The sequence below is a fragment of the Pithys albifrons genome, chromosome 8 (assembly GCF_047495875.1).
Source record: "Pithys albifrons albifrons isolate INPA30051 chromosome 8, PitAlb_v1, whole genome shotgun sequence".
In the NCBI taxonomy this organism is placed as follows: Eukaryota; Metazoa; Chordata; class Aves; order Passeriformes; family Thamnophilidae; genus Pithys; species Pithys albifrons.
Genome location: NC_092465.1, coordinates 20116351 through 20140892, shown reverse-complemented (window position 1 = coordinate 20140892; position 24542 = coordinate 20116351). Strand labels below are relative to the sequence as shown.

The window sequence follows — 24542 nt, the reverse complement described above, 5'->3', positions numbered from 1 at the left end:
CCTTCTGCACTTAGGCTGTCCCAAAGCGAAACCTGCCATCATGGGCAAACAATGAGTCCTGCACACAAAAAGCCCAAAACACAGCTGACAGGCATCTCATTGTACTCCTAACGCATGATAAACAGTTACCGATGGGACAAAACAGTGCAAGAACAAATCCTATTAACAAATAATGGGATTTGCTAGCAGATCACCCAAATGTCACTCTGGAAACGACTCCCTAGGCTGCTGCAGCCAGAAACATTCAGATGGGGCGGGGAGCCAAGTGGCAGATGCACTTGGTGAGCCCCACACACAGCTCCCAGCCAGTCACAGGAGCTCACCATGGCAGGACAACCCTGGCCCACCGTTTTGACAGCCTTTGAAAACGCAGCACGTGTCAAACAAAAGAAGTCATCTCGTATCTTGGGTATTTGCGAATTATTTACACATTGGATAGATAAGTGAATGTATTTTGTATATCAAAACACACAAGAAACAGTTGCAATCCAGTTTTTTAGCTCATTACAAGATTTTTATCAGCATCTTGGACACAATTTCAAATGATCTCATAAAGGACACTTGACTAAAACATGGTTCCCTAATAGTATTGTTAAATAAGTGCCCAACTCTATCGGCAGAAGGTATGAAAAAATAAAAGACAAATATTTGGGCAGGTGGGTACCTTTGGGAGCCTGACACTGTAACATCATTCCCCAGTGGTTACGCCACAAGCAAGTGATGCTGAGATAACAACACTAAAGACAGCATTTTACTGTTAAGTTTGAACAAAGAGGAAATGGATTCATCATACTGAAAACTAGACAGAGGACTTATGTGCCCTGGCAGGTCACAAATGGCTTGTAAGGTAATAGTTACTTAAAACTTTCAAGTGTTAAGTATTTGCTATTCTTTGTATTTCTGTTTACAGTGCTATGTGCCTTTACACCTCCTTTGGATCATTAGAATTGTCTTGCTTATTTGTTTTAAAACACACCACAGTGCATGCTGCTTGGGATAAAAATCAAAACTGGGTAGCCATGAGTTATATCATTATAGAAGATTTTTTACACAATTGTAGATCATCAGTTTTATTTTTTAAATGGTGAGAAACATCATTCCTAGGATTATTCATCACATAATTCTTGCTTAAAAGAAGAACTAAAAAGTCAAAAGGAAAAACATTTTGCCTTTAAAACAAGCTGTGACCAGGCCATGTCAGGGTGCAGCTTGAGCAAGGTAGCAATGTACATACTCCTGAAGGCACAGGCTAAGCTAGCCCAACCACCAAAACCCTCCCACCAGAACTTAAGACACAAACACACTGCCTTATTGGAAATCAACTATTCCGTAGATCTTCAGAGCCCATCCCATTCTTCTGGGTAAACTGAGCATAATGGTGCAATTATGAGACAGCTCAGCCAAAAAAAGCGCAAAAATCTATTTAGAATATTATCTAGGATGTTTGTCTGACAATTCAAATGGAAGCGACAGCCAGTCTCTCACCTACATAGAAATCACTGCAGGACTCATTTTGAAGCCTTACCCACAGTCTGCTTGCCCAGGCAAATCCAAGTTTCATAAACTTATAGCCCACCATATGCACTCAGCCAGTGTGCTGCCAAGACCCTCACACTTTGCTGTTGCATACACTCATGACATTCAGCATGCACATCGGTTAAGTGTCTGCACAGAGCCTGAACTGCAGCAGGGCTTTGCAAGCATTGAGAGCACAAGGTAATTACCAGCTTCACAGCAATTCTTAGATCAAACTCTGCCTGCCCTAGAGAATAAATTAGACATGACATCTATATCCAGGATACACAACAAAGTACCACAGCCCAAGACCACAGCTCACTTGGATTTGGACAGGAAATGTCGGACCAGAAGATAAAATGCCTCAGAAGGATACTCAGAGCATCTCCTGTGAGCAGGCAGTTCCTTTCAGCTCCTGGGCTGACAGTCAGTTTCTTGACATCATGTCAGTCATTATCCCCTAGAGAAATGTTACTGACACACCCTGGCTCTCAGAGCATGACTGCTAACTTCAATCACAGGTACGATGCAAAGAAAAGGAAAAAGTCTTCAGAATACCCTGGATTAGGGCATAATCCCAAATTTCACTTTAGAATAGGAAACAGTGATGAATTTATCCCACTGCAAGATCAGCTTCTACCTACACGGGTATCTTCCCCACTTCAGAGAGAAGCACTTGTGAAACCAAAAAGAGGTGGAAGATGAAAGACTGGTGAATGGTGTCACACCAAGATCACAGCAGCATGCATCCATTTCCAAGCCTAATGCAGGGGAATATTGCTGACTGACACGTACAGGCCAGCTAAGGAGAGACAATCTCTGAGTTCCCAAGAAGCCCACAGAACCTTCCCTAATCCAAGTACCACCTTAGCCTTACTCTTTCCCCATCACTGAGGTCCCCTCCTTGCCAACTGAGAGCTGGAACTGTTGCCCTCTTCAAGAGCCTCTCCAGCTGGCAAGAAGCAGCACTGGAGCCACAATCAATGCCTGAGAGAGCAGAGATTATACACAAAGAGTGAGAAACAGCAAAGCAGCATGAAGCTGTACTCCGAGACCACTGCCTATAGCAGAATGAAAGAATCTCAGGCCAGAGATGGTACGAAGCCAGTCTGTAGCCAGCAAAGATGAGTTTACACAATCTTCTAATGCAGTTTCATCTGTATCTCAGAGCAGCTTCAGGAACAGAAGTCAGTTTCCTGGCTTTCAACTGGGTATGGTTTCCCTGTAGCAAACACAAGTGGTTCAAGAACAAAACTAGTTATTGCAGAATGCAGAATAGGTAAAAAACCCCTTGTCTTTCAGTTAAAGACTAGCTCTAGAAGGAAACCTCTCTGTGATCAAAAGTAAGACAAACATTATACATAAACCTATTCAGCAACTGAATATCCCACTTCAAATGTCTGTTGTAATGTTTATTCAGAGCATCTGGAGGATCAAAGTCCTAGTCATCAGCCTGTCATGAATCCCCATGCTGTTACAATATTTAGTACTAATCCCTGGTGCTTCAGTGCTAAGGGAAGAAAAATAAACAAACAAATAAAACAAGTAAAGACCAAGACCACTTGCTATAAATAGATAGAAGAGGGCAAACCGATTAATTTAGAGAAGTTTTAAAAATTTGGAAAAAAAAATCAGTCTCATTTTGGTTTGTATGCAAAGTAGTGCCACATAACTCCTACACAAAGTAGTGTGAGTGTATTTCACATATTTAGTAATACTGCAGGCAGGACAAGAAACAAAGCATACAATGTCACGCAGCTATCAAGTAAGATACAAAGAATGACTGAGTGGTAGGGCAGAAAGCAGTGAACATCAGAAGTAGGTGCCTTCCCTTCCTTCCTCACCTCACATGTGCATTTCCATGACACTATAAAATGAAGACAAAATTTTACATTTTAACACACCAAATTTGAACATTCAAAACCAATGAAGCTGTTCACATAGAGAGGAAAAAAAAATAAATAAAAGCTCTTCTAAAGGAGCAGATTTATAACTGAGTCTCTCTGCACAGCCATGCGGATTGAAAAAACTAGGTCAAATCTTGTGCTAGTCAACCTCACTGCTGTTCCTCCCCAGCCCTCCTCTCCTTTAGCTTTCAGTAGTTATTGAAGGAATCAATTAAAAAAATCAATTACAGACCTGTCATGCAGGTCTCAAATTACTTCTGCCTGATACATCACAAGGGGGTCATGCATGCAACTACAGATGGAAGGGGGGAAAACTATTATGGTCTTTCCAATTCACTAATCCTAATACTAGAGCAAATGTATTCAATGCTACCGGGGTCCATTAACAACTAAAGAAATGATGCATGTGAAAAAATAAAAGTAGAAGGAGAGGGGCAAGAGGCAGACAAAGATAGGCTAGGAAGCTGTAAAAATAGAAGAATTGCTGTGCTTTCATTTTTGCTGTGCTTGCAGCAAAACCATGATAGCATCTGCTGCTTTTAATGACATCTTGCTAGTGTATTTTGTACAGCCTCATGGTGAACAGTTTTAGAAATCTCATAAATATCTCCATTTTGAAACTAGATTTCCGAAGAGGAACTATAATACTAGGTTTTATATCTACGTCACCCTCTGCGTGTTTAAACAATTCTCTTTCAGGAAAAGCAGACTCACACACTGCAATTCATATATTCACTGTCACAATGGCATTATGAGTTTTTTAAATCTTCACAAAATGTAGGGAGAAAGTCAGTCCAATTTTAGCTTACTCATTTTTATTCATTCCTCTCCTTCTGTTGCAGAGACACTCTGTTTCATCATTAAAAAACCCCAAACAAACAACTAACCAAGGGATATGCCATTCTTTATCAGCCAAATATTAAACAAATTGCTCTCTAACCTTATTTCCACCACATGCAGCATGCTGCCTGACAAGTTACTGCAAGAAAGCAAAGAATCAACTTGCTGACTTACTGTAGTGATGGCCAATCAAACTGGTTTGGCAAGCCACATACCACAACCTCATATGGTTAAGTGCCACAGGAAGTTAGCTGATGGCTGGGGGAACGCTGGCACTGGCCTGCCACAGGGGCTGCAGGGGAACTAGTTCCAACTCTTACAGCCAAGTTCCTCCTCTAAGGATGTGGTGATAGCAGCCTTGGACACTGCTGGTGTTGCTGCTTTCTCTGGGAGTACTGGGACACTGCTCACAAGCAGACAGGGAACATCAGCGGGAAAGCAAGCACTGGGGACAGAAGGGAGAGTGCTCTTGTTGGGCTGGAGTGCCTCATTAATTTGCTTTGATGGAAAATAAAGACCACTGTGAAATGTGACACTTGCAGGTCTGGCTGGCAAAACTCACAACCAGTCCTGAGCCATTTAATTCAAATTAATGGAAATCGTCACAATTTCTCTTTCCACGCAGGTGCTATGCAGTATTTCCATTATGCTACTAAGGCCTTTTTCTCTCACCAGTAAACCCAGGACTGTCACAGACCACCCAGAAAAGCCATTTGGAGCACAGTGTATAGCTGAGCAGCAGTCTACACAGAATGCATCCTAAATTCAACAATGTGCACAAGGAGCCTTTGATGTTTCTTTATATTTACTCTTCCTGCCTTTGGGTGAATTCCTTTGGATCCAAGGCTATGCTACACATAACTCATCTAAATCAGCCCCACCTGGCCTTTGTCTCTGAGCTCTATCTTATCTATAGCAGTTTCAGTTGAACTTTCATTGTCTTGAATAATTTTTCACCCTTAACTCAGAAAGCCATAAACAATTATTGCCTCTGTACCTTAGATAAACAGCTATGGAATTCCTGAGGAAAATGTTTGGGTTTTCTTTTTGGCTGGTCGGTTTACATTTGTTTCATTAGACTTTTTGATAATGACACATTTAGAGGGGGGGAGGCATCTTGGACCTGAACCCAGGAAGACATTTGGAATTTGGAGTCTCTGCTGAATTCCTACTGGACCAGAAGGTATGCAAAGAAAGGGTAGTGATGAGATTCTTGAAGTAGATATGAGGAGCTAACAATGCAAGATAGGAAAAAACAGCATTTGTAAAAAAAATTGCCAAACTAAAAACATCCTGCAACCACTACATTGTCAAGGTAGCAACATCCAGCATACTTTGACTCACTCAGTTTTGAAGCCTGTAGCTTCATGCTCAATATTGCTTCTTGAGCTATGATCTAAAACAGATCTTTTCCTTTTAGAAAACTGTGAAGCTCTTTTTATATAAATCCTTTTAACAGTGGTAAGATAGTATGTCTATAATTAGCTAATGATATTTCCTTTATTTAGCTTTCATTTTTAAATACTGCCCCAGAATGAGAAATACGGTCTGAGATTAGAAAGGGTGTTTTTTTCACCATCCTATTGAACAGATAAATTGTACAATAATTTAAGAAGCTTCATTTGCAGAAGTGTGGTTTCTAGTTTTATAGTTCAATCAGAAACTGGTATTGTTCCTTAAACATATCCAGCAGATCAACATTGTCAACCAGGTTTGCTTTCTATATGAAACAAAGTTTATTTTTGCTTCTAAAATACCAGCTCAAATTACAGTGTAATCAAAAATCAAGCTGGAAATTACCTTTCCTTTCACTTATTTAAAAAGATACTCAAACTCTTGTTTTATACAATTGAACAATAGCTCTCAAGAATGCTCAAACTGTACTGAGTAAAGAAAATGAATTTTTTCAATTGTTTAAATTTCTTCTGTAAGATTATTAATGTATCTTATGACTGACAGTATAATCACAAACTTAATAGAAGATTTCCCTTATGAAATAGGTTTCTCTCAACAAGAAAATAAAAGTTTGTGGATTTTTTTCCTAATCCTCAGCTATGGGGAAAACATCTATGAGTCTTTCAGAGAACGGCTCTTGTTCTTTATTGGGTTCTTGCCATGATGAACATCTGCTAAGTCTATAAATTAATTGCTGAAAACATCTTGTGCTTCTAGATGATCCAGGCAATCATAACTGTTCTGGGTTACTAGAGAACATTACCATTTTTCTCTCACACACAGGCACACATCCCCCCCGCCTTACAGTACAGCATAAAGCAAGAACAATTATTTGGCATTATTCTTAATGTCATAAAAGAAACCCTTAGTGCTAATCTAGTCATCCGAGCAGCACATTTTAAGTTTCCCTAAATGATTTAAGCACTACTTTTGCACTGCGATAGCCTGGGGATATGAAGGATGCCTTGCCTAACTGAAATTGTTCTCTGTCTTAAAATCAAGAATTCTTCTATCCATCTTGGTTTGCCAGAGCAGAGTTTGTCAGGCAGTTACAATGGACAAAAAAAAGTTCACTTTAGAGAACTCTTTGCATGCAATAGCATTTCTCTTACTTCCCCACAAAAGGCTCCTTGGACTCGAATTTCACCTACTTGCTCCATGCTCAAGATCTCACATTCTTCTTGACTATATTGAGGTTTGTTGCATCAGCTGCAATTCCTCTGTTCTTGGGGCTCTCAGCTCAACAATCAGAAATTGGCTCAATTTAATGCCATTTGTAACTTCTACGGATGGAAATCACCTATCTTAATGGCATTTAATACAAATCTCTTGTATTTCCTTTTAGACCAGTTCCTGGTATCATTGACCATCCATGGCTCTGATGAATGATAAGGATCCAATCTGTCACAAAGGTCTACCAGAAGTAACAGTACCTACATTTTCCAATCAAACCTGGATGGTTATTATTGACTTAAACTGGAAAGAGGAGTAAGGGTCCTGTCCTTCCCTAATGACAGATTTCCAGATGTCATCAGCAGAGATAAACCAATACCAGTCTATAATCATTTTGGGTCACATTATCCAGCTGGCATCTTTTTTATCTCTTATTTGTCATCTTCATTAAAGATTCTGCACGTGGGGGCGGGGGATGTGTCTGGGCATGCTACACCCTTCCATGTGGGACAGGATTGCATACAAACATTATGGCTTTCTACTGCCTTATTAAAAAAAAAAGTAAAATTTTAATTCCTTGAGAGAATTTTCAGATCTGTGCCATGCACAACTTGAGGAAGACAAAGCATGCATACATCAAACCTCTTCCTCTCCTAGGACACAAGTGTTCTCAAATACCTTTGAATCTAGAAATATATCTGAGGAGAATAGTTGCAAATGCACATTGTTTGTGGTGAGCACAAACAAATGGGCATGCCTGGTTACACTGCATTCCTCCCAACTGCACAGACTTACGTCATGGTCATGTTTTCCCCACACACACTGTATCTTTAGTCTCACTCCCCTCTCCCACGCTCCAGAAGACACCTCTGTACTCCTTCCAATTCTACGTCTCTGCCCCACTTCCACCTCTGGTGCTCAGCCTCTCCATTAACAACTTTTACCTAGCAGGTACAGGAAGAATTTTGAGAGTAATAAATTCTCTATACTTTGAATTTCAAATAAGCAACAGAAGTGTCAAGATACTGAAGAGCAGCAGATTGTCACACCACAAGTCATGTGTTGCTGCACTGCATCTCCACAAAAATTATCTACATTACTCACACACATGAGGGGGTTGACTTGTCATGATCTGTCATCTGAGATGCAAATATTTATTGATGGCATAAAAGTAGTCCAACTTCTGTTTTTATTACTCATTATTTTAACACTGTTAAGAGGCTTTGGAATGCCAAAATCACTCAGACTGTTCTGCAGTAGGACCAAAAGAATTTATGTTTTATCACTATTTCATTTATATGATAAATAATCTCCAGATGAAGGAGTAAGATCTAAACCTAAAACTATAAACAGAGATGAAGCACACTTCACTAGTGTACTATTGTCATAAATAAAACCAAGGAGTAAAAAGTCCATTAAAATTACAACAGTAACAGAAGAATAACTTTGTAAATACTTCCTACACTGTATGTCCTAAATACCATTTACGTGTCCAAAAGCATTATTAAAACATAGATTTTTAATGTATTCCAAAATTTATTTCTTTTTAGCCAAATAAAAAGGACACATCCCTTTGGAATAGAGCACTGTCACACACAGCAACCCTTCTCTACTCGGAGGTCGTCATGCCAAGCATTATAATGTGCTTATGCAGAAAAGCACTGGCATTTCCTTCTACTAGTTTTTCATCTTCACACAGCCATAGTACACATAGCCCACTACACAGCCATCATATTATTACTCAGACCTTCCTCAACTGTTCACATGGATTAAATCTGCTTTATAGACCTGCATCTGAAAACATCTTTTTGGAACAGACAAATATTATATTATTGTCATCACCACTACTATTATTGTTGTTGTTGTTATTGTCATTATTATTATGCCTTCAGTACAATTTTAGAAGTAAGAAATGAGGAAGGGAAAACTCGCAACTACGCATGACTCTTCTAGGCACACTGTAAATGGATGGCAAAGCAAGACGACATCACTGAAATTAAGATATTCTGACAGCTTGCATTTTGTTACCATGAAGAGTTTCTTTTGTTTCTTTTAAGTAATATGCTGTAAAACTTCCAGGCAAGACAATATTTAAGGTGGTGTTAAAAAGTAAAAAAAATCCAAATTCTCCAGTGGTTGCTAGAGCAAGTACTTTTTTTTTCAAGATTTAGCTTCTCAAAAATAGATTTCTGATAAGGATTCCCACAAGTTTTGCATGTGTTGTAGGTAATTTCATAATCTTCCAGGTCTGTCTCTGTCAAAGCAGGAATGGGACTGATTAATGATGATTTTTTAGAAGTAGATGCTTTTTTACAGTTTATGGCAACTATGGATCACTAGGACCTTATACTTAAACCTTGTTTAAGAGATGGGGAGAAAAATATCCCATAAAACTCAAGTGTGATCCTAAAATTTTCCATCTTCCTTCTTCTGCTCTAGCCTCATATACTCCAGACATACTCTGAAATTATGCCAGAACAGAAGCAACTGCACCTGTAATTGGTCCAAGGGGAAGGGGCCTTCAGAGTTCAGCAGAACAGCTGCATTAAGTTCAGAAAACATCTTGCTATTTACGATAGCTCCCAATGAACAGTGTGGAAACTTTTTAGAAGCAGTAAGCAGTTATATTATAAAATAGGATTTCAGGCCCTACAATAGATCACTCAAAATCACCAGCAGAGAACAAAAGCATACTAATTTTCATTCCTCTGCTTAACTGTAATACTCAAAGTTAGACTTCCTGAGGCCAGCAGCCTCACTCTTTCAATGTCAAAAGCAAAACCAGACCAGTATACATTCAGTTATTGTCCCACAAGATGGAATTGTGGCAGCTTGGGAAGACGCAAAGCCCACTCTCTGTGCTTAAGTTTTCTGGTGGATAACTGCTCTTCTATGGGCAAAGCTGAGAGGAGACATTTGCCAAGCCTTTACTTGAAGAGAGCCTGGTGAAAGGAAACTGTAAGAAAATACAGGGTGGATCCAGTGTGCTTTTCATTATACAAGTGTACTCATTCAGAGGCCTACTTATGTCATTCAATATAAACAAATACCTGCAGCACTACCAGGCAAGGAATAAAAGAGTGCCCTGTTGTGAAGCAGAGTGGGAGACTTGTTGATACAGTCTTAGAGGTCATCATTATAACCCATTTTAATATCCATGTGTACACGCACCCAGTTGTACTCTCTAAATCACAGAATCATCACACATGGAACAAACATCATCATCATTAAGGATGACACTTTTCTTTTTCTGTTTGTTTGTACTCAAAGGTCTAAATAGATGCTTAGATCGTTACTCTGGCAGCAACTATAGTTTACATAGAACACCTGGGGGGTTCACATTAAGCTACTTGCCACATGGACCGACAGCAAGGCAGTTGCAGCACAGTGCCTGCCAGGGCGACATCAGAACACGGCTTCCAGGCCACCTTACAGGTGCTGACAGAAGCCACCACCACTGCACAGATGTATCAGACCTTCTTCTCCACCATAAAGTATCTTTATGCAAGAGCAGAACTGAGGCAGGACATAAGAAAGCTGTCCACAAGGTGTTTACCAGCAGGCTGTCACTGAGCAGCAGGCCTGATGTCTTTAGTCACTGTTAGAGATGCTCTTGTTAAACTGACTGAGGGAAGGAACAGCAAGGCTAGCACATGATCACTTTGACTGCTCAATCACCTTACATCACACCGGAGTAAGGGCCCACAGCTTACTCTGTGAAAAAAAGCACAAGTCCTTCTAGTTAATATCAAATGTTAACTAACCTATGTGTGAGATTTTTCTAACAGAACAATACACGATGGCTGCACACATACTACTAGTCCTGAAAAAAAAACTAAAAGGGGAAATGTGGCACTTAGTCAAGAAGAGAAAAATAGAATTAAAAAAATATTCTTGATTTCTACCTGGGTATATAGATAGAAAGGCTTCTGCTTCTTAATTACTAAATTAGATCACTAAATCACTAAAACTCAGTGGCTACACATGACCATACTTAAATGTCATACAACTTCTGGTCTTTCACACAAGTTATATGCTGATAAAACATCAGAACTCAGCAAAAGCTGATTTCTAATTTATATTAGCAGAAGATCAGACTGAGAACCTTTGTGAGTAAATAAATCATATTCAAAAGTAATACAGATTCTCAATTTGTATAAATCAGTTTGGCCACACTCAAAAAACCCTCTAATTTACACCCCCAGCAGACTTTACTGTATGCAAATAATACAGCAAGACTGCATGACAAAACTCTCTTTTAGGTATGTAGTCCAGTTTCACAAAATTAATGCACTTTTTTACAGTAAAATTTATCTAGGAAAACAAATGCTAATGTCAGAAGACAGACAACTAGTCTGACATATGGAGTCCAGGATGTTTCACAGGAAACTCTGTGAAGTCACTGGCAAGGGAGGACAAAATCCCTGACCACTATTTTTTTCGTGTATGACTTAGGATTTACCAGCCCACATGCAGCAGGCAGGCCTAATGCTCTGCCAAGAGAGTCACAGGAGCCCAGGTGAAGTTAATACAAGTCTGAAAGAGAAGATTAGATGCAAGTGGTAATACCTGGATTCCAAAGATAGTTTTTATAGATGAAGATTAAATAATCTAGCTTTTAATTTGAAATTTCTACACATGAACAAGAAGAAAAGGTAAGATGTTGGAAAATACTGCCTTGGCTCTTCATTCCAGCAACCCTTCCCCAAGACAAAGGGCCACCACCACAAACAAAAATAAGGTCAAACAAAATCCACATTTAAACTTTTCTATTGTGTTCTTAAGTCAACCACAGGTATTCAAGAGAAATAGAGGTCCTTTGGAGATTGCACATAAAACACTGGATATGGAGGACTGAAATCAAGGAACCACGTTATAAACCACATAGCTGGCAATGCCTTTGTTTTGATAGCTACCTTGTTCTCTCTATATAGCTTCTCAACGTGCTGTGTCCTAGTCTGAGAGCTGGGAAAAGATGGAAGATTATTTAGCAGATGTAATTTTCTTAGTCAATGCACTTGGGTTATTTACAAACCATTTTTAAAAAAATATTTCCTGGTATAGATACAGGGCCTTTTAGAAAGCAAATGTGAAAGAAGCTATGATTATTTTCCTGATAAACACTCTAGGGGTTTTGAGATTAAGATGACTGACATATTCTTTTTCCACCAAACTGAGAAAGATTCTTGGAGTCCTTGAGAACCCTTAAAAGTAAGCATAAAAGCAGATGTTTCAAGGTAACTTTAAAGTTTTCTAGTATTTGAGGCAACTTAAGAGATTTTTTTTTAGTAGTATTTAAAGCTCTAAGCCACTCTGGTGTTACACCTGAATTATTCCCATCAGGAAACAAGGCAAAACACAAGTAATGCTTGTGTGGTGGATACAAAGTACTACATTCTCTTCAAACCTTGGAGTCTGCTCTCAGTTGAAGAGTAAGCAAGATGAAGTAGTGCTCTCCTATTTCTGCTAGCGCTCTTTTCCTCCTGACAGTTGAAGGTAAGTGCCAGGCTGGAGGTCCCAGCTCTTGCCATGATTCTCACAAATCGCCAGCCTATTTTCAAAAAAATCAACCTGGTAAGAGATATCTTTTTTCCTTCAATAAAACACAAACAAAAAGCTCACAAGAAAACCTGTGCATCATGCATACAGATACACACTGGTTAACTGGTGAAAAATGTATTCTTCTGGAGGCTGGCAGTGCTATAGAGATCTCATTTTTACCTCTACATCGTTGTCTTGTAACCAAACCTATTTATCAATGTTGGCTGAAAGTCAGGACATCTGTTCCTGATGAAATTTTGACATTTCAAAATTTCCATTTCATTCCAAGCTGGAAGAAAACCAAGTATTTTTCATGTTTTCCCTAAATGCTCTAGAAAATAACAATTCCAGATTAGCACACATGAGAGTTTCTCTAATTAGCATACAGGGTGTCTTTCTTGTGTCAAATATCAAACTGTTTCATTATCACCCCAACAACTGACATTTTGAAACATCTCTTTTTCTAGATCGGTCAATATTTTAAAGCCACTCCTTAAGATTTTTTATTAATTTAATGTATTAAAAAATATTAATCAAAGTCGAATAATACAATTGTGGTATAGAAATTACTCTGTCAGATGCACATACATATGTATATTTACCACTATACATTATATTGCCTATATAAATGATTAGTGATTGTGAAACTAATGACACGCTTCTCTCTTTGTTTTTTTTTCCCCAAGACTGATTTACTCTTATTATCTTGAACACAAAGGGAATAGAAGCTCTTCCACTAAGACATGTGATTGTTGTTCCCTGTCTTCTAAGCACCTCTTTCTGTGAATTCTTTTTCAAAACCAAAATTATCTTGAAAATATTGTAGTGTTGAGAAGAATCAACTTAAGGGCAACAAAACTAAAATTATCCTTAAAATGGCCTGTTATAATCCAATTTAATGTTTTAGGAGAGTGAAAACATTGATCCTAGAAGGGAACAGAATGCACTTATTCTACAGCAACTCAAACTTCATTTTGGATACTGATAAGGTAATTCCTGTCTTAGGTAAAGAAGGTCCACATCTATTTCTTGGTTTAGTCCACTCATATGCCAGACTACAACAAAATCAAAAGACCCATCCTACAGCAAATGGAAAATCCAGACATCCACTCAATCAAGTGTTATGTGCTCTGCCATAATTTTCTCCTGCAAGCTTACAGCAAATTTCAACTTAATCCTCTCCTATTCACTTTTCCAACACTGCTTACACACTTCACACAGACATAGCTCTCAGGAGCTCCCTGGAGTCCTGCATTGTGAAAAGATGCCATATAGTGAGGTTTATGATTTCACACAATCGCTGAGGTTGGAAGAGACCTCTGGAGATCACCAAGTCTCCTAAATGGTCCAGGAGAGAAGGACTGTGCCCAACTGTTTTTTTGAGTATGTCCACAGCTGAAGACTTCCACTCTCTGGGTAACCTGTCACAGTGTATCACCACCATCCCAAGAAAAAGTTTGTTATGTTTAAACAGAATTTCCTGCACATCAATTGTTTCTTGCCTCCTGTCCTTTCACTACATATCACTGAGAAGAGTCTTTTTGTCCACCAGCATTCCCAGGACTCCATCTACAGTTCAATTTGTCATCATCACATCAATGCAATCACTGCAAAGTTAATTTAGTACAAGTGTTGTAATCCTGGGAAATGTTTGGCAATGGAACTGTTCGTATTTTCAAGCTACTCCCTTACCATATCAGTTCGCTCCTTTCTCTCATACTACTGTGTGGGAAAAATTGACAGATAAGAATCAGCCACTCAATTACCACCCAATTATTACTTCAATATATACAAAACATGTTCCTGCTTGTGGTCTAACCACTTTCTTTTCTTTTTCTCAACAGCTTCTTTCCAACATGATGCCAATAACAGTAGTAAATTATACCCAGCTGGACTTGATCACCTCATCTGGCTGCATGCTTTGGACAATGCAAGAATTCAACAGCAGGAAGTTTGAGAAAAACTAATGGACAACTGCAGAAAAGCTTGTCAACAGGCACACATTCATGACCCACTCATTACACAGAACTTCGTTTTCAACAGAAGCAACTGGTCTCACCAGTTGCAAGGGGGATTATGGCCTTGATAACACACTAGTGTGTCACCTATTACAGTAGAGCCCAGGGAAAGCCACAGCCCTGACAGTCATCTGGTGAGATGCTGAAGCCCTTCAGCTCCCCAGCTGCACAGGTCACCCCCTGACTGAGGAGTGCAGTGGAGCCCATCACCACTACCTGACTTTACTCACCTCCCCCAAAATTTCTCAGCTCACTTTCACTTCATGTAGATTTAATTTTGTCTGCTTTGTCACACTGTAGTGCCCACTGGTCTAGACTAGCATTCCACATTTATGTTGCCCGCCTACCAAGTTTCCGCAGTTGCCAGATCAAGGCTAATTTCTGTGTGCCTTAAGGAACATACCTTGTTCCAGTAGTCTCCTTAATAACAGCACACCAAACAGCGTATCTCTAGCTACAGGGACAACTGCATTTCTCTCAGCAACAGATACATCACACAGTTACAAGAGACATGAGCAAAAGCAAGCACAAGGGATATTACAACTTACCACTCTGATCTTAATTTCACATTACTCATTTCTGTGATCAGCAACTCTTTTGAGTAAGCAGTCTTTTCACTTTGAGCTATATAGCACACTCTTATTTCCAAATAAGCAATTCCCTTCCACTGCATGAAAGTATCTCTCATTAGCCTAGGCAGTTTTGCTCCTTTGTACTATTTGTCAACATAGACAGTATTGATGCAACAGCAGTTTTCATAGTTTAAAGTTCTGCCAAACACCATAGCAACGTGGTCTCCACTTCCACTGTCTTCTGAGTAAGAGATGAGAGTCCCACAGATGTGGTAACTGACAGTCCCAGTGAAAGTTTAGATACCTATACAGTGTCATATAGAACTGAATTCAGTCAGAAACAGGGGTGAAAAGGGAGTGAAGAGGTCCCAAGCTGAAATGAGGATTTCGGCATCATTTCTAGTAAGCATTTTTCCTCCTTCTGCTTGCAGCATTAAGTAATACTAAGTTTATCTCAAATGGGCAGTGAGTAGATGTGCCTACTACTGTACCATTACACCACATGTAATGTTATCCCATTACTGATAAAAATAGAGCAACTAACTTTTGCAAAGGACAGACAAATACTACTGCAAGCACAAATCTTCAAACAATCTCAAGAACATAAGATTTTATGCCAATGAACACATTCTGAGCTCTAACCTCTGTTTTTTGCACCAGTGTTAACTATGTCAGCTAGATTTATTTCTTTTAATATAGTACGATAGGTTATTGCCCCCATCCGTGCAGAAGAAACTGTGAATAGTGAAGATATTATTAAAAGGAAGCTTCCACTGCACTCCCACTGAGAAAAAATGCAAGTGATTTAGCTATATGGTTTTAACTATCCTAGTGTGACCTGTGAGTGCAAAGAAGGCTTTTCATCATTTCAGGCTAAACTTTAAAGTGCATCATTTATATTACTAAAATGAGGTTTATGTTAGTGAAACTGAAAGATACTTCATCAATACAAGGTAGTCTGGAGACCCTTAGCATTTTGTTCCTCCCTTTGCAAAGGGTAACTTGGATTAATAGCCAAGATACAAATATACATGTATCTTACATATTAAAAAAATACACAACATGGCTAACTGGATATTACACTTCTTCACAATTCTTAGTAATTGTACAATCACCTTGAGAGTTAAAATTTGATTTTTCTACATCAGTAAATAGTTACATGAGACATTGCAATTAGTCAGCAGTATGAAAGCTTACCAATAGCTGCATTTGCTATTATGAGAGGTATTAACTCTATAGCAAAAAAAAAAAATCATTACAGTTCACTCTCTGCTGTTTGTATGAAGTCACAGCTTTGTGTTACAGGCCCAGCTGAAAGCCATCTCTAAGATTATAGCCGACTATGCTAAATATGCCAGTTCTGCCACCTTGGCTGCAATTTGACTACTTCAGAATAATCAGAAAGGCACTGCCAGAAACTAGTGGATGCCATATGGTGCAGAGTTAGTATTCTGTAAGCACTGTGTGCTAAAAACACTTCCTCACAGAGGACAGAAGTCCTCAGCCCATCTGATTGCCAGAAACTTTGCTCACCTTAAAGCAAGACATTAGCGATTCCTCCTCTTTCAAGTGATCAGAGACCCACATTTCCCTTCCTTTCTCTTGACCTGGATACCCATCCCTGTGCACCCCCAAAATGTGTAAATGCCCAGTAACTGAAGGGAGTCACTGTTGTGGAAGACCACAGAGCAATCAAGGTGTTAGATGAACAACTTGAAGGAACTGTTAATACACACTATATGCATTTGATTGTCCATAAGGTGTCGACTACAGTCTTAAGCATACTACTTAGTATTATATAAGGTTACATCATTTAGAAAAGCAATATACCTTTATGCTGTAATTTTAACTTCCTTGTCAAAACTCCAAGACCACCTTGAGACAGGCACAGAAACACCAAATCCTAATTAACTGTCAAAGTACTGCAGGCATGGGATATTTAACAACTTCGGTGGAAAAAAAACAAAACCAAAAGCACAAATAGGGTCAAATAAGAACTGTTCAGCTCAGGCATCAACCTTGTTGGCAGAAACAGAGACAGATTTAAGGGAACAGACTACTCCAAATACTTTGTATGGACTAATAAGACAGTGGTCTGCAGATGTGTAGAAAGAAGCAGCATACTAGAAGCTCTCCTTTTTCCAAGAACAAATCCTTAAATGCCCGTTAATCAGTGACAGAAGCAGAAGTAGGAGCAATGGAAAGAGCTGCAGGCAACTTGGATCCAACTGCACAGTTACAGCGATCCAGGCAGGAAACAAACTGGAGTTTCTACCAGTAAATGGAACCTGCACTCAGATAAAACCCCAGTAACAGGCTACCAGTACCCACTAGTGACCTATCACTGAAACCTTTCCATCAGCAGAGATATGGTTTAGCTGTCATACTTATTCCATGTGGATATTTCAGAAATCAGTTTTAATGGCATTCTCTGCTGGAGATCAGCACGTGTTTCCCCTTTAACTCCCATTTTTGACACTAATGTGCATCTATGAACGGCCCTTTACAAAGGACATTCAAATATTACGCATTTTATGCACTCCACCTTCTTTTAAAGGAACACGCTGAGCTTCCATCTGAACACACAACCACATTACACAACAGAGCTGTGTACCAGCCAGCCATGGCAGAATTAGGGTGGGTAAGCACACACTGCACTTGTCTGAGCTGGTAAGACAGACAGGCCAAGATAGACAACAGCTCTTCAGGTAAAAACAATAATTTTCTTGTGAGGTATCCGCATGTGTTAATGGCTGAAGCTTTACCTTTCAACCTCAGGAAACAAAAACTGATCATAAAAAGAAAAATATAAATGACAGAAAAATAATAACTTAAAGGAACTTAGATAAATGAATAGTACAATCAGCAACACAGAAATATATTTAAAAGATATTTACTGCCAGTGAAATATTACTACTTTTAAAAATAAATAGGTTTAAAGTTTAAAAGAAATAGCTTTTAAAATTCTTTTGTTTCTGTTGCCTATGTCTTTTCATAGAAGTTAGCAATTTAAATACCCTATTCCATTTCAACAGAATTACGCATTCAGTAAGTAGTAATCAAGCAAAAAAGAAAAGACCTTACAGGTCATCTTATGAAAAAAAATAAATTATAGGAAAAAAAAAAGGAGAGACTGAACTGAGAAAGCTACTGTCAGTGAACAAATTCATCCCCTTACACACAAGTGAATTACACCTGAATGATCAGACTTCGCCTAACACACAGGGAAGTAGGCAAAATATCTAAAAATATCACAGCCTACAAACAGGTTTCGATAGAAATAACTACCACTGCCCCACCCAACCTCCCCAGAGGAGGTTTTGGGCTGCTGGAAAAGCACCATGTTTATACACTATGTTCCAAAATTTGTATCCTGTCTAGCCTCCTTTTCATTGTAAGAAAACACCAATACTAGATGTCTTAGGGAGCAGAAAAATCAAATTTGTAGGTATACACCACACAGTAGAAACACTTGCAAGACTGTGTGAATTGTCACCTGAATGAATTTTTACAGTTAGCAAAAAAAACATATACATGCCCATACACAGTCATATTATGTCACTGTGTCATAGGGAATGAGAGTCAGCTGAGGTTACCTTTGGGGCTGAATTATCATTATAAAAGGGTCATATAAAAGCCACAAATTTTCATACAGTCCATGTCTAGAATATCTTGATCAGAGTGATAGTAAATGATGTGGCTGGCTCAGTTCAACTCAGTGCAGCTGGAGGGTGGTTGCTATATATAATCAAGCTATCTCTGACCATATGAGCCATTCCATCAACTGCAGAATACGAGCACTACCTTTGAGAACTGCTCCCCGTCAAGGCCAGAGGACAATAAAAGCAGTATAAGCCTAGTTTGCTGATTCATGGAGTGATCTCATTAGATTTGAGCCCAAACTACTGCTTACAAGATGAGGGAAGTAAAATATACTACAACTACAATGCAAAGATGAGATATGAGTAACCTGAATACATGAGCAAAGTGTGAAGAAAGCAGCAATATCAGACTACTCGACTCAGAAGATTGCTGGACTGCTGTTTAGTCAGTAATCCTTTCGGAGATTTCAGCCAACTTCCCCTTTGAGAGAAGTCTCTAAAGCAGAAGTGTGTTACCCTCTTGCTTTGTGTCCAACAAACACACTGATTGCTCAACAAACACTGTTTTCATATAACCCCATACTCCTCACAGAGGATGTGCTTAGGCGTACAGGAAAGGATGCTGCTTCTGAGCAGTGCGGTCTAGTGCAGAGGGAGAAGAGCCACATTATCCTATAAACAAAAGAAAAAGAATTTTATTTGTTCAGAATAACAGATGTTTCTTTATCTTTTTTAGGACAATCAAAACTACAACACACTGCTATTACTAAGATCGGTTTCAATTCTACTTTAACCTGTTCTTCCTGCACCAGAACTGGAAAAGATCCAAGGAGACAGAGACTAGTATTACTGAGCACTTACCATTACCTCCTTGTGGCTGAAGGCATTGTATAGTACAGAGGGGATCCTTAATTGCTTGCATGCCTTTAAAAAGGTAGTAAGACACACAAAACAGATACATACTATGAAGAAATAAGTCACCACATTGCCACTGCATTGCTAAACTCCTGCAGCCTTCCACGTTACCAAGTAACACTATCTTTGTGCTTAGTTACTTTGTGTTTAAAGAAAGAGATGAATGAGAATGAAGGGAAAAGAGAAAAGGTTGTTAAAAGTATTTTAGAACCTCATTCTTAACTATGATGGCCTCAGCAGATATATCCACTAAATCTCAAAGTTATGAGATTGCACCTCAGAGCAAAGCTTATTTCAAGATCACTCATCATCATCAGATGCACTTGCTGAAGCAATTCAGCATAAGTTTAATGTTCTAATCTACTTCTTCCATTCAGTTATGAGTGCTGGTCAGGGATGACTGGGTAAGGAAATCAACAAAAAGTTTGAAAGGGGAGAAAAAAAATTTAAAAGTGTATAGACTATTTCCTTGATTTGGTTAGCTGATTCTCCAAATCAGTAATAAAGCAACAACAAAACTCCAGTAGGATTAACTCTGTGAATAATAGGTGCATATGTAAAGAACAAAATTTCCAAGTTCTGCCATTTCAATTTCACCTGCAAATATGTACACACAAATATTTATGTATATAGAATATAAATATATACATAAAGTAAAATCTTAACCCTTAGCACTTAAAGTTTTGTCCCCCAAATATGTCAAGAACTCTGTAAGCAAAGACATGTGAAGTCCAACTCCCCCAAACCATAGCTCTTGTTGCTCTGAGAATTCATTAAATTAGTCACCCTTCATAGCATAGGAAGTAAGCTATACTGCTCCAGCAGCCTAGCACTCTGAAAATAATGGATATGAAATAAGTAATCAGATTCTTAACACCTGGTATCTGCTTACCTATCAGTATAAAGAATTACAAGAGCACTTTTATTAGGTATCTTACAAAACAAAATAGAGATTACATTGATGTTACAAACACTATAGCACAGTCATAATGGATGTAAAGTAGACCTGTAGGGTTTTTTAAAATGTATTACAGAATCTATTTTTATTTTTTCTTTAGCTGCTACCATTGCAACTGTTACACATTTGCAAGGACATGTTCCAGCATGTAGCATGTACAAGGAGTCATCCACAATCTCAGTTTTGAAAGGAAAAAATGTAGCTGTGTTAATACACAGAAGAATGAAAAAAATATAAATTTTAAAGATATTCCTCTCTTTTCTTCTTCCAGATCTTGTATAATTGCAAGCCTTTAAATGATGATGTACACAAAGCATTTCTGTGACTCCCAGCAAACAAAGCACAGAAATTTGACAAAACCAATTACTAACGAGCAATAAGAAGGCTCACTGATTATATATCTATATATATAATATTAAAAAATCTTTCTCCCATTCAAATCAAATGCAATTCCCCTGCTCTGATCACTGGAAGCAGGTTCTGTCACTTTTGCTCAACCTGCTTTAATAAAAATGCTCTACATGAAAAAATCAAAATTGTATCATGCCATGTGGATTAATCCCACACAAAACAGCCTGATTCTACTTCACAGTGGAGTTTTGTAATTGATTTGAAATTAAAAAGGAAAAATACATACGTAAGTAATTGTTAATGAAACTTCTTTGGAGGTCTCTCACCCACTATCAGGCTAGCAGAATGCATTTCTAGATAAAAATTTCAAAATTAGTCTAATGAATACAAGAGAATCCTGAAAACGTACTGATTTTCTCATCTGCATGTATACTAACATTCAAAATTATAATGTATTGCAAAACTAAAAATTACTGTAAATGAATGAAGAAAAATAACCAGAAGAAGTAGATACAGACTACTAAATAATCAGAGTAGCTTCTATGATGCTAACAACAGCCATACTGGAACTAGCAGAAATTTGAATCTAAGTTTAAGCTGAAACTGTCTCCCTGACTAACTATTCCTCCATGAAAACACAGCCCTGCTGTGATACATATTGCAGTTCAGATGGCAAGAGATGCAACATCACGCACTCACTTTCAGTGCTCAAAAGTACACGTTGTACAGACTGCAAAGAAAACAAAAGAACTACTTGATATTATTTAAATAATACTCATAATTGTCCTCATAGTACTTCAGTTGTAACTATATTGCAGTATTTAACTCAAGTGTTTCAATTAACTTTTGATAACCTCAGATTTTCAGTTAGGTGACAACTTTTGCTGTCTCTGTGAAGCAACACAGAAGTTAGCAACAGCCCATGACAGCTTACTTTTCAAAACAAATATAGTCCTCTAAACTGAGCTAAGAAAACAGGAAGGTTTTTTCCCAAACCAACATCCCAGGTGCCATACTCTAAACAGGGAGAGGGAATGCTTAGGATTGGTGGAGTGGTACAGGGCACATCAGCTATTTTATCATTTTTAAAGCATCTTTACAGACTTTCTCTGGCATGTAGTAACTACCGGTCTTCCTTTATCTTTCTTGACTATTCTAAAAGCATGCCTAGGAAGACAGCACTGAAAACACGTAGGTATTGGCATAAGGAATCGTTCTTTTGTTCTCTGCTGTTGAGGGAACAGCACCTTTGTCAGGCGGCACATCATCGTGCGCGAGTGAGCACCCACTTGGCTTCAGCTGCCTCCTCGTGACAGGCGGTCCCTGCTCAACACCCGCACGGAAACATTCACAGAAAAGAAAGTCACTGCTGACCCATCACTAGCCCGACGTCTTGTGTTTGAATATACATACATATGTATTTATATGATTGTGGAACATGTATTTTGAGTCCAGCAGCCACGGAGAACGGTGAGTTTGGCTCGGTGAGGAACAGCGTCTGGTGCGTCTCATCAATGAGCTCCCTCATCCTGATCAGCATCAGGAGTGTTCTGATACACGGCATGGACCGCTCGCCCGGGCCGCGCACAGCTCCGCTCAGCCCCGCTGCAGCGCCTTACCCCGAGCTGCGGCTCCCCATGAGCTGCCCCTTTCCACTGGACGCCCACGTTGTCCCGGGCGGCGCAGGAGACACAGAGCGGGCTTCGCCCCGGTTAACTCTCCGCAGAACGGCCCTGCGGCGGGGGCGTGGGCAAACTCTCCTGTCTGCACCGCTTCCCACCGCCACGGGGCTTCTCGTGGGGCTTCTCCGCGGGGGCGGGCGGGGCGCCGCTCGCACAAGTGCCGGAGAGCCCTCCTGCCCTGCCCTTCGCGGCCAGCGCAGGTGGCGGGCAGGCTGTGCCTATTTTCGGGCGGACCTCGCCTCCTAGCGCCCGGCTAGCGGGAACGGCGCGCCAGCTCCCTCCCGACCCTCTCCACCTTCCTGCAACGGGCCCACTACGTGACCGACCGAGAGGGCAGGGAGAGCGTAAGGGCCTGGCAAGGCCGGCAGAAAAGCAGCGACGGGGGAAGACGCTGGAATGAATGACAAGCGTCCCCGGCTGCCTCTGGGCCCGCCCGGCTCAGCCAAGCCCGGGGCGGAGCGGGGGACTCGGCGTTACCTTTCGAAGAGCATCCGGATCATGAAGATGCAGAAGGCCAGGGGGAAGGCGAGGTAGAGGTCCTCTGCCTGCGGGAAGGTGGCTTCCTCCGTGCTTTGCAGGTCCGCCCAGGTGACGTTGTGCGGCAGCCAGAACCGCTCATTCCAGAACCAGGCGAGGATCCCTGCCATCTTTGCTTTGTCTGCCGCGGCGTCCCCCGCTCCGCTGTGCCCGCGGCGAGGCGCGTGTGAGCGGCTGCCGGGGAAGAGGAGGATGGAGGCGTGTGTCAGCCCCGCAGTCGCGGATGATGCTGCCGAGCGCCGCCGTGCCACTTCCCCGCCCGGCGGAGTCAGCCCGCCCCGCCTGTCGCTCGGCCGCACCGGCCCCCATTGGCTCCCGCCCGCGCCCGCCGCTGCGGGGCTGCCCCGCCGGGCGGCCCGGACCGCCTTCCCCGCCCCTCCTGCCCTGCCAGAAGAGCTCATCGAGCCGCGAACCCCGAGTGTCGCGGCTCGAGCGAGCGGGGACCCCGTCCCGGGGACACTCACTGCGGCCGAGGTTGCCGGCACCGGGCGCAGCCTTCGCCTCAGCGCCGGCTCGGCGGCTCCGCGCCGTGTCACCCGCCCGGCCGCCGCGGCCCTCCCTCCCTTCGCCGCCCGGCCGGGCTCCCAGCGAGCCTGGAAAAGCTGTCCCCCAATTGGAATAGGCAGGTGGCAGCAGCGAAAAGCCCTCCTCTATGAACTCTGCACAGCCGCGCGGGCCGGGATCGGCTGCCTCAGCCTGGTCCCCGCGAGGGACCCCTGCCCGGAGCGCTCCTCCTGGCGCTCGGCTGAGGTTTAACCGTGAGCGGGACTCTCCTGGGTGGCAGGATCCTCAAACGTTCAGTGACTTCTCTCTGAAGGCGGGTACAGCACACAAGCGTAAATGAGGCTTGGAAAAGCGTCGGAAAGCACACGAGTCATCAGCAGCAAAACTGAGTTTAAGACTGTGGCTTTGCACTCCCGGCTAAAGAAACTTTTTTTTTTTTTAACGCAGGTTTTTACTTTCGATTCCTAATCTCACTGTCGTGTCCCGCTAGAGATATGCTGCAACAGGGAAACTGTAATTGACTTCACCATACTTGACAGCAAGGGTGTCTAGCGGGCTTTAGTCTAGCCATAGGCTGTACACATGGTGGTCTACGCACACAGAGCACTACTTCAAGTAATCCCGTAGCATCACTATTTTGTTTGTCCTGCCTCAGTTTAGTTTGGATGGCTTAAGCTTTCTTCCCTGTATCATCATCCTCTCCAGCTGGCTACTGAATACTGAGACACAGACTTCTATATACGGCATACTTCAGTTTTATCATCTTGATCTTATGTTTTCTGCTAACTTGTTCTTTTCACCCCACTGGCTCAATTTGCCCTTCCTGAAAAATTAATTGCACAGCTTCTCGTGTTTGTGCTGACATTTCTGTGCTGCATAAAATGCTAAGTCAAATGTAATGCTGTGGAAAACACTGCATCGTTTTAAAGAAAGAAAACAAATTCTGCATATGGTGATAATGTCCATCGAGGA

At 40.8% G+C, this 24542-nt stretch overlaps 1 protein-coding gene across 3 annotated transcripts in view; it reads right to left on the bottom strand.

Moving 5' to 3' along the window:
- The window catches only part of CERS6 (ceramide synthase 6), a 115916-nt gene extending 92324 nt beyond the window's left edge, over positions 1 to 23592 (bottom strand). The window contains exons 1-2 of one of the 3 annotated variants that reach the window (XM_071561678.1): positions 23531 to 23592; positions 23007 to 23240 (exon numbers count right to left, since the gene is read on the bottom strand). In XM_071561678.1, coding sequence (XP_071417779.1) covers positions 23007 to 23176 — 170 coding nt within the window. In that variant the 5' untranslated portion in view covers positions 23177 to 23240; positions 23531 to 23592. Of the gene's footprint in view, positions 1 to 23006; positions 23387 to 23530 lie in introns of those variants that run through there. The other 2 variants (XM_071561677.1, XM_071561679.1) reach the window with 2 other exon arrangements.
- Positions 23593 to 24542: the final 950 nt, after the last annotated feature.